The 11,705-nt window shown below is 38.4% G+C and overlaps 1 protein-coding gene across 1 annotated transcript; it reads left to right on the forward strand.

Moving 5' to 3' along the window:
- Window positions 1-2,576: 2,576 nt before the first annotated feature.
- LOC146454312 (uncharacterized) lies at window positions 2,577-11,001 on the forward strand. The gene is made up of 4 exons (XM_085095669.1): window positions 2,577-2,947; window positions 7,625-7,969; window positions 8,348-8,716; window positions 10,751-11,001. The coding sequence occupies exons 1-4, from the start codon at window positions 2,872-2,874 to the stop codon at window positions 10,999-11,001; spliced, it is 1,041 nt and encodes a 346-aa protein (XP_084951795.1). The 5' UTR covers window positions 2,577-2,871.
- Window positions 11,002-11,705: the final 704 nt, after the last annotated feature.

Here is an 11,705-nt window from a genome sequence, read left to right on the forward strand (position 1 = left end):
ACAGGTGATGGAACATGACACGATAGAATCGCGTAAATTCAGAAGGAAAAAAATAATTGTGGAACTTCGCTTTAAGGGCTGGCTAAATCTATCTATTAGTTACTTGAGTTTTGCAACGGCGGATACATGATAGATGTGTCACTAGCTGTTAATGAAACACTACGTTGGAAAACAGCGTCTTTCAGTTAGCAATTGTGTTCCCTTCTGCTGCTGTAAATTTACATGTAGGCAAAATTGCAGCTCAAATTCTACGCTATAAAACACACCAGAAAGCAATATTTAAATTCTGACGCTTAGCATGACCAAGAAAAAGTTATAGACAGCACGGCTCGTGTTTTGCTTTGTCAAATCGTGCAAAAAAACTATACTAGATGTAGATATTGAGTGTCATTCAAGCAGGAGCCAAACATTCATGTCCTCAACCTTTTTTCTAATAATTTAAAGATTTTTTACCCTCGACTAGTTACCCTTGACCCTCACCCGAAAGGCAAACTCAGTTCATTTATCTTTGAAGTTACCTGAGTTATTAAGTTTCGGGTGTGTTTATAATTAATACTCATTGACTGAGTTAGAACGAAACAGCTGAACCTAGGATATGAAATAGACTTTTGCCGAATGATTTTTCAAGTAATTATATATTTTCGGCAGTAAAGGACTGCATAACTTATAAAATTTCAAACGTTTTGTCCAAAGGTTACGGTTTTTCTTGCCATCAATTTTATCCAATAACAAATTCAAATCAACCAGCATTTTCTTACCAAACATTGTAATATGGTTTTATAACCAATCAGTCAAAAAATGTGTCATCGAAAATTGAAGTTGAACTTACATTTGGGCTTGAAAACGTTTTCAGATCAACGCTTGCTGATTAATAACATGCAATAACTAAAAGTTACCATTGTCTTTCTGTTGGTGCATTTTCACTGCCGTCAAAAATGGTCGTTTAATAGTTTTCTTAAGTTATGAGTAATAAGTAAGGGACGAGCGAGCCAGAAATTTGATTGGAAACTTTGGCAGTCAGTTTCAGTAAAACTTGATATGCAATAAATCTTTACAAAGTAGCCTATATTCGCAACGTTATAATTTCATCAAGTGCACCTGCTCGCAAAAAAAAAATTAAATTGCCCTAAACAAAACAATCAGCTCTTATGGCGCAAATACTATCAAAGAGCTTGCGATAGCACTTGCTGTATATGAAATACTGAAGAACCAGCGAACCGATGCGCTGAATTCTTTATTATAGTCATTTGATATAAATACAACTCGGAAAGGCCGAGCAGTTATGGCACGGTGGTGAGAGCACTCTTTTCTGTCGTGAATTGTAACACCGTCGTGAATTGTAATACCTGTCGTGAATTGTAATGACACTTGTCGTGAATTGTAAAACGACAAAGTGGTATTACAATTCACGACAGCTCGGATTATTACAAATTACGACAACAGGTTATTACAATTCACGACAGGTACGTTATTACAATTCACGACAACTGTTATTACAATTCACGACAGGTATTATAATTCACGCCAAGTGTTATTACAATTCATGACAGGTATTACAATTCACGACAGAACACACTCACCTTCCACCAATGTGGCCCAGGTTCGATTCCCAGACTTGGCATCCTATGTGGTTCTAGAGGTTTTTTTTTTACCGGGTACTTTGGTGTTCCCCTCTCCTTTAGAACAAATATTTTCAATTCCAATTTGATCTGGAGAGTGTCCCCAAGTCAATTTGTATTCTATATGCTAAATACTTTGACACTTTAGAGTAGCCGTCTCTAATTTTCAATAAATGTGTTTTGGATGAGAAAAAAAATATTTCTCAAAGTCTCTCAGAACAAAGGACTAGATAAGTAATTCACATTGATTCATATAACTCTCAGGTCAGTCAAATCAATGTTTTAGCCGTAGGACAAAGATTTCGGTTTTGCAGCTCTCGGAAGGCACTCAGCGATTATTTTACTACAAATCCGTAACACCTTGGTTTTTACTTGGAGTTTCAATGTGAAAGTAAGTGCTGGCATTAAAGCTGGAAAAAATACTGACAAAACAATATGAAATGAGACAAAGTAAAAGCCCACGAGAAATGAAAGATAACGGGTCATCCGTCAGTCATGATTGCTGTCCGCCAAAGAGTTAAGCTTGTTTTTCGAAAAAGGCCTGCCGCCTTTCAGCAAGTACAACTGACACATTTTGAAGAATGTTCTGAGTGTCATTGAGCGAACGACAATTTAATACCGGGCTCGAGAAGTTTTCTTTTCCAATTTGACTCGACGGTCGAATGGATGATCTCGACTTGTGAGAATGACTCAGAGTTTTACTTCAAAGTGCAGACGTCCTTTTGACTTAACAGTTGAATGAGGGAGCGATCTACACTTAGAATTTACGGTTGAAAGCTTTTCTTTCGCCTCGACGGACAAAGAACAATATGACTCAAAGGTTACCCCAAAGGGCAGAGATTTTGACTCAAAGGTCAAATTTATTGCCTCAACGGGGAGAGAATACTACTAATACTGTGAATGATCTGCCTCAACAGACGAATTAAGTATAATTCAAAACTACTGGAACCGTCAAAATGTGGTTACCATGGAAACATCAAATTCCGTAAACAACGAAAAATCCGAATGGTCTCCAGATGTTACGAGATTCTGGTATCTTCTGTTCTCGATATTAAAGTTAGAAAAGTTTGAATTCAGCGTGCAGGGGTACATCTTCCCACACGTCCACATCACTGTACCAGGAAAACCTTTCACTAACACCGTTTGAGACTTAAGTATCAATTTCAACTAAAATCTTCGTGTTCAATTTTCAAGATTATCTGTAAGATTTCTTTATGTCTCTTTCCTTTAGATTCAATCAAACTTCGCAGTTATGAAGAATACCGTCCCGTTAACTTTCTGCTTGGCGTTTCTTGTCCTTACTAAATCTGTGGTAACCAGCTTTAACAGTAAGTACAGATATCCTGACAGTCTATGTATTAATGTTTTCCTCAGTGAATTAGTGACAAACTTTCTATAAAGGAACAGAAATATGTCTGTAGCACAAGCTTTTTCTTCAATTTTGCGCCGGTTCTTGTCGGCGGTCGGGTCTTTCAGGAAAAAAGCGGCGAATTCAATCTCCTGTGAAAAGGTGGTGATACATGGTTAGGAGTATAACAGTATAATAATTCCTCGCACATGCATGTCTAGCGAACGTAGTGAAAAAGAAATTCGAATAACAGAATCCCTTCCTATGTTGCAATCATACATCAATTTGTCCGTCTCGGTCCTTGCATATCTGTCTCTCCCACTATATATTTATCCATTCCTGCATGCATATATCTGAGCTGATTTTCCAGAAGGTGGCTACAGAAATTACAGTTTTCGTTAACTTTTCTTAATCATTTCATTTCTTTCTTTCTTCTTTTTTTTAGCGTTTCCCATTGAATTTCACATCAATAAGTACATAGATTTCAGGGGTCATTAGAAGACGTTCGTGAAACAAAAATCTTTCTTTCCCCGCTCCCCTCCCCCCCCCCTCCCGCTCGTGCCTGTACATGTATATCGCACAGTCAGCCCCATTCTCTCTCAAATGTCTGTAAACCACACAACGATTGCGCTTTGAATTCGGCGCGCTCTGAGCCATTAGACCTAGCGTTTTGTTTGGCTTCCTGAAGCAAAGTTTTCCTGAGGACATCATTGATTCCTGCCTCGTCTACAGATTTGCTCCCTACCTAGTTCTCTTTTTGAGCTAAACGATTAATTTTCAGTTACTCGGGCAGAGACTAAGGGTTGCATATTGTGAGCTTTGCTTGAGGAGCTAACAATCTTTGGCCGTAGAAAATAGGTCTTAGGGGTGATTTTTAGTCGGGAAGCGTGAAATTATCGGGAATTTTGACCTGGCCAAGGTTTTTCTTGTTGAATTTCCCGTTCAAATTTTTGTCAACATCCAGGACTTGACTTAAATGGCGAATCATGAGCAAGAGTTGGCAGGTATTTTCTCTTCGAAAAGCGTGAAGTTTGAAAAGCAATTCGATTATTTTTCGCCCTTATAACTGTAGCGATATTAGGCTAGTGATCGGTTACTCTTGAAGTGGCATTTTGCGTGGGATTTCCGCTCGAAAGTGTCATAAATAATTTCCAGATGTTCGATGGCGTGATTCGCCTTGCAGCATGAATCTAGAATGAAGACGAAAAATCAATTTAAAACGACGTATTGCTAGAAAGCTAGACTTGAGCGCTAAAAGACCGGGTTTTGGGTGGGCGCCGTTAATATTTAATTGCCAAATGTCACACTTGTTTTGTCGGATCACAGGTCATGTTTCATTTCACTCAGATGTCAATGTCATGTCTAATTCCAAAGAAAAGCCCCTCTTTTCTCTGGCATAGTATTCTCTGACCTTACTTTCTTGTGATGAACCGTAACTAAGGTCTTGTTAATGACTAGCATATTCCTACAGCGCAGGAAGTCACAAAATGTGCTCAATTTGTCCAGCCACCTTCTGGAAAATCAGCTCAGATATGCACATGCATGTATTAATCCCTGTGTCCATATTTGGCTTTTGATTCATTACCCGGGATGCCCTTAGGGGCATACCGTGTCTAAAAACGGGTCGATGTCTTTTTACGCGGGATGCCCTAAGGGGCATACCGTGTCTTAAAACGGGTCGATTTCTTTCTTTCTTTTCTTTTTTTTTCCTTCGTCGTAGCCACAAATCTGTACATTAATTTATTCATTAAACTCTCCCCTCTCCTACTCGGGATGTATTGCACTGATTGTCTTCAACAAAAGCAGGCCAATCAAAATCCATTCTTGTCGCTCATATCGCGAGGGAGGGGACCCACTCACCCCTACCTGTGTGACTTCAAAGCATCATTTGATTTATTCATTAATCTCGCATTAAATTTGTGGTGCCATATTGTTATCATGTTGTGGACTCAAGTTTGCCATTTTGAAACGGAAATTTCACCATTTTGAAGCGGTGAATCGAAAGAATAACCTCTAAGAAGCACTGAACATTTAAAACGGTAGAAATTGGAGTGTTCCTGCGAAGGAATCGTGCTTTGTTTGACAGATTTAGACCACGATGGGAGACTGAAAAGAGGTCATTAAGAAGCTCTATACGAAATCGTAATGGAATTTCCTAAATTTCCGGTGAAACCCTGAGTAGTGTAACACAAGGGAAACAACGTAACGCGATCGTCGTGACTCAAACTATTCCATTAGCAAGGATAGTTTTATAAATCTGCGAGGCATACAGCTGTAAATGCCAGTATAGGCATCTTGGTTTTTTTTTCGTAGTAGCTACCTCCCCTCTCCTAGTCGGGATGTATTCTTCTGATTGTCTTCAACTAAAGCAGGCCAATCAAAATCCATTCTTGTCGCGTATATCACGAGGGAGGGGACCCACTTACCCCTACCTGTAAGACGACAAAGCATCATTTGATTCATTCATTAAAACCGGATTAAATTTGTACGCCATATTGTTAAACATGCTTTTGACTCAAGTGTGCCATTTTCAAACAGACATTTCACGATTTTGAAACAGTAAATCGAAAGAATAACTCCTAAGAAACACTCGACAGTTAAACAGTGGAAATTGGAGAGTTCCTGGCGAAGGAATTGTACTTTGTTTGACAGTCTTAGACCAAGATGGCAGACTGAAAAGAGGTCATTGAGAAGCTTACGTGTTCATAATGGAATTTCCGAAATTTCCAGTGAAACCTTGAGTAGCTTAACACGAGGGAAACAACGTAACGCGATCTTCGTGACTCAAACTATTCCACTAGCAAGGATAGTTTTATCAATCGGCGAAGCATACAGTTGGAATAAATGAATCAGCTACAGCATCTCGCGTAAATGCCAGTATAGGCATCTTGTTCATTCATCGATCGATTGATCGATCCATTCATTTATCCATCCATCCATCCATCCCTCCATCCATCCACTCACTCACTCACTCACTCACTCACTCACTCACTCACTCACTCACTCACTCACTCACTCCCTCTCCAGAAGGACCACAGAAATCGATTGATATGTTATTAAAAACCACGCAGAGGAATGGAAACTAAAGGTGAATACCAAAAAAAATCTAATATCATCATTTTTAGTGGAAACGGTCAAACTAAAAACAATGAAAATTTTCAACATGGATCAGAAACATTACCTATCGCTGACAAACAAACATATCTCGGGATAGAAATGACTTCATCGGGTCGCTATACCTACGCAAAAGACATCCTTAGCAAAAAAGCTTATAAAGTTCTCGCGATAGTGAAACGATTGTTCTTCCGATTCGGATACGACTAAAAGTACAATTAAGAATAAACTTTTTGATGCCCTTGTCAAACCTATACTACTGTATGAATGCGAAATATGGGGACCGGAGCTATTATCATATAAGACCCATTTTGACAAAAGCACTATTGAACAAGTCCATATCAAGTTCTGTAAACAAACACTAAATACCCCATGGTACACATAGAACATTGCCTATAGCAGAACTTGGAAGGTAACCTTTAAGTGTAGACATAAAAGCTTCAATATTTAGTTACTGGCTTAGATTGCATCATAAAACAGCCAATCCTCTGTTAAAGGAATCAATTAATCACGCAAGAAATCACAGTCAATTTTTTGATGTATTAAATAACGACGAAACAATACCAATGCACTTTACAAGCAATATCGCAGGGCAACAACACATCAAGAATGCTCGTTCCTCCTTGGCTGAAGGCTCGCAACAACGCTTCAGAAGGCTCCAGAGAGAAATTTACACACAAAGAAATCAAATTCGACTACCAATTGGAAGATCTCAAGACTATCAGAAACCCAGCACATAGAATAAGTATGACAAAACTGCGTCTGGGGGTTCATACCTTGCGAATACAAACTGAGAAATACGAAAATAGAGGCGCACCAATCCCAATAGAAGGAAGAACGTGTATGGTTTGCAATATAGAGGCTATATAGAGGACGAACGGCACTTCTTGATGTATTCCCAGGGTACGATAACACTAGAAATGAGCTGCATTCTCTCGTTTCAACACACGATTTTTCAATAACCTAAATGACGAGGATAAGATACGATATCTACTTACCCTAGAAAATGAAACCACTTCAAAAATAGTAGGTAAATACACATATTTAATGTTTCAGAAGAGAAAAGACATCCTAAATTCAAAATATAATTAAATACAATAATTTTACAGCAATTGTAATAGAAGTTATTGTATGATCTTTCAGTTAATTGGCTATTCTAGTAGATATCATAACCTTTATTGTAACAAGACCAATACCTCTCTTTGGAGAGTTAGGCGCAATAAAGGTTTACTGTTACTGTTACTCACTCACTCACTCACTCATTCATTCACATATATATGTATATGTAATCAGTCATTCATTCATTCATTCATTCATTCATTCATTCATTCATTCATTCATTCATTCATTCATTCATTCATTCATTCATTCATTCATTCATTCATTCATTCATTCATTCATTCATTCATTCATTCCTATATTTCCTTCACTTCATTTGTTCATGATCTGCTAACCCCCTTTTCTTCCTTTTTGAATTTACACATCAATTACTATTACATTAGTTGATTAACTAATTCACTTTATTCATTAAATTTTTTCACAGTTGGCGATCAAGTCATCGCTCGTTGGACAGATAACCTTTATTACGTTGGAAGCGTTACTTCGATTGTGAATGAGCAGATAAATGTTCTATTTTATAACGGCAACAGGACTACTTACAGCATCCGGGACATTTCAGCAGTAATCCCAGATCAAGAACCCCATCAAATGCAGATAGGACAGCACGTTATGGCTACATGGAAAGGGGGAAATAATTACCTTATAGGTTATGTGTCTAATGGACCGGATGCTCATGGCCGCTTCAAGGTCACCATTGATAACAACAAGGAATACTTATACTTTGCAAAGAAGTTGAGGGCATTTCCACCTCATCGGCTGGTTCATGATGGTAAGAAAAAGAGATGTGCGGTTACAACGGTTTTAAATTGAGTGTAAAAAGTACTTGCGCGTTTGCCTTGGATTTTCTTCACTATGCTCTGTGATTGGTTGACAAAACTCGCAACATTTTGTCAATTAATAAGAGGCAAAACCAAAAGCATCGGATAAACGTGTAATGCTGATTGTGTTGTTTGGGTCTGTCGTGATTGGCTAAAGTAATTTTAAATTTGCTACTGGTTTTACGACACTCAATTGAAAACTGCTCTACAACGGTCATGTAATTACATGTAGGGCATACTAAACTTAGCTTGTTCCATACACGTAGCAAGTCGCTCACTCACACATTCATCTACACCACCTAGTTACCCAAATTGTCCGTTCATTACAGTGGGTGCTAGAGTGTTTGCACGCTGGCCGAGAGACGGTCTTTACTATCGCGGATTTGTCCAAAGTGCCAACTCTACGGCTGTGTTCATCAGATATGATGACGGAGACAGCATTACCCTGGAAAAGACTGACCGTGTCGCAGTAATACTTGACAAGCTATCGTGTTACTCTGAAGTCAACCCTGGCCAGCGTGTTATTGCAGGTTATTGGCCTGGAGGAATCCGATATTACCCCGGGGTGGTGGTGGACAAGAAGTATACTGGCAGTGCCGAATGCTACCAAAAAGCTGTTTATGACGTGTTGTTTGACAACGGGAACAGACAACTGCAGGATTTTCACCAGATTCGAATAATTATTCCTTTATTCCCTGGTGAGTAGTAGTAGTAGTAGTAGTAGTAGTAGTAGTAGTAGTAGTAGTAGTAGTAGTAGTAGTAGTAGTAGTAGTAGTAGTAGTAGTACTAGCAGCAGTAGCGGTAGCGGTAGCAGTAGCAGTAGCAGTAGCAGCATAAGTAGCAGTAGCAGCAGCAGCAGTAGCAGTAGCCAGCAGAAGCTGCTACTACAGTAGCAGTAGTAGTGGTAGCAACTGCAGCAGTAAACGTTATAAATGCGTCTGGTCATTTATCGCAAAGTACTATAGTTACACTTGTAAAAATACAGAAAATATATAGTATTTCCCAGTTGAAAATCTAAAACTAAAAGTAATAAGAAACAAGATGCTCGTGACGGTATGTTCCGGAGCAGGATGCTTAATGTGGCCTCATTTATTCCCATTGTATGCTTCGCACATTTTCAAAACTATCCTAGCTAATGGAATAGTTTGAGTCACAAAGATAGCGTGATGTTGTTTCCATATTCCTTTCTGTTAGGCTACTTATCGTTGTACCAGAAATTACATTACGATAACGTTAGCCATATTGTTTACGTTTTAGACTGAGCTATGCCATTTTCAAAAAGAAAATTAACCCCTTTGAAGCAGTAAATCGAAAGAATAACATCTAAAAAAACACTCGACAGTTTAAACGGTGGAAATCGGAGATTTCCTGGCGAAGGAATCATGCTTTGTTGGACAGTTATAGAACCACAATGCGAGGAGGAAAGGTCAATGATAAACTAAAACACACGTCATCGCCGATAATAGATTTTGATTGGGTCGTTTCTGTTGAAGAGAATCAGAACAATAGATCCCTTCTAGAAGAGAGCAGAATTAAGAATAACATGCAGAATGAATAAATTAATGTGCCGATTTGTAGCTACCACGAAGAAAAAACGATACCAAGCGGAATCTTAGACACGGTCTGCCCTCTAGGCATCCCGCGTAATTATTGGCAAAGCGCACAGTTCTCACACCCTCTTCATCCAAGTTTTGTTTTTGAATATGTTGTGAATTCCCTTGGAGGAGGGTCTCAATGGGGTTAACTGTCAGCCATCAGACGGCCTAAAATTTAAGTTTAAGTTTAATAATGCTTTGTACAATACAAATGAAATTACAAAAGACATGACCAGAGAATAATTGGGGGAAACTAAATTCCCATACAAAGAATATTCTCCAATATTAAACATTCTATAAAGATTGAAAAAAAAAAATTAAATGCGGCCCAAAACTAGCTTAATTAAATTACCTAAGTAAAATTTACAAACGGCCCAAAGCTAACCTAACGAGTAACACCTGATTTAAAATTGACACAAATGGTCTAAAAGATAGGATTTAAAACTGCTTAATGAAGATGCATGCATAATGTTTGATGGAATACTATTCCAGTCTGTTATGTAGCGATTAAAAAATGAAAATTTAAAGTAACTTGTACGTGTCTTCTTAGGTCTTATCTTGAAGTTACGATTTTTCGCTAATACATTGAAATCAAAAAACATACGGGGATCTATGTCACAGTGTCCGAAAATAATCTTGCATATATGTACATAACCGTCAACCGGTTAAATAGGTTGTATAGTTCCCTCTTTTATTCCACCACTCCAGCGTTACGTTTCTCAAACTCCCAAAATTAAAAGATTTTCGGACCCGAAAAACTATTTTATATACACCGCGAAATTCATCACCAAGAATTCAATTGAGTTTGTTGGTACGTGAAATGTCCTTCAATGTGTAGAAAAGGGATAGGAAAAGCTCTTCGGGAGAATTGAGAAACGCACTCCAGGTACAGTTTTGCTCGTCATACACAACACTAAGATCGCGACTGTTCCATCGAAGCATAGCATCTCGATAATCACACGGATTAATAGATCTGTAAACAGTCTAGGTTAGACATTGCATCACAAACCAATACAATATTTGCTCGCACTTGGGGTAGGTAAACAAGCTGACTGCAAAGCTCTTGTCTAATTTTTCCAACGCCCTCCAATATGACTTTCACCTTATCAGCAAGCATGCCCTTGTTTCTCTTGACAGGGGTTTTTCAAGCGACACTTGACGACGTAAATCACGCGCTTTCGTGTTGCCCTCTGTCTCAACACGAGGTCAATGACGTCATGCAGTGTTTCCAGAAGTGCCAAGATAACTCTCAGTGCCTCTCGTTTAACTTTGAGTATGCCTCAGTATTACCCAAGAAGACTTGCGAGTTGAATGGCGCTACTAAAGGCCAGGATCTTAGGAATTACGTCAAGAGGCCTGGTTACACATACTATGAGAATGTAGGATGAACGCTACGTGTTTATCTACAAGCCGGAATCCGGAATCCGGAATAAAAAATATGAAAATTTGTCGACATGAAAATTTCAACAAAGGTTAAAGTCACTTGGGAAACAAACTTTTATAGCTCTTGAAAAATTATAATATCATTCAGGAGCCTAGTGAAATATAGATGGAGTATTTTCCTGCATATTCCAGAGTCTTTGTTTCGAGTAGCCGCCATCTTGAATGGCCCGACGCAAAGATCCTAGGAAAGAAGTTGGCTAGTATTTTCTTCTCCTTTTGCTTTTGTTTTTCTAAACGAAAATTATTTTATATGTACAACGCCTTGTGCTTAGTTATATTATTTAAACAAAGTAAAGGTTAAACTGATCGAGTATTTGTATTTTCATGTTTACATTTGAAAATGACTTGAAAATGTATTGGTAAACTTAGGCTTTTTACAGGACTGCCATCACAAGGTATTAATAATGAGGCTGGCAATTTCAGCCAAAGATATAATCCAACATAGCGCGTCTAATTATATCGCTGAATTGTAAAGTTATTTGAATAAAAGCAGTTGTCGACTTCCTTTCCAACTAATATCAATGCCTGTTCAAATTTTCGTAATGTAAACCGATCGAGCCCTCTTTAATGATAATACAGTCGAAACTGTGTTAAGCGGCCACCCTATAGTAAGCGGTCTGTTGTTAAAGTCCCTAAGATTACTTAAGAG

The sequence above is a fragment of the Pavona decussata genome, unplaced genomic scaffold (assembly GCF_977016875.1).
Source record: "Pavona decussata unplaced genomic scaffold, jaPavDecu1.1 SCAFFOLD_303, whole genome shotgun sequence".
NCBI lineage: Eukaryota > Metazoa > Cnidaria > Anthozoa > Scleractinia > Agariciidae > Pavona > Pavona decussata.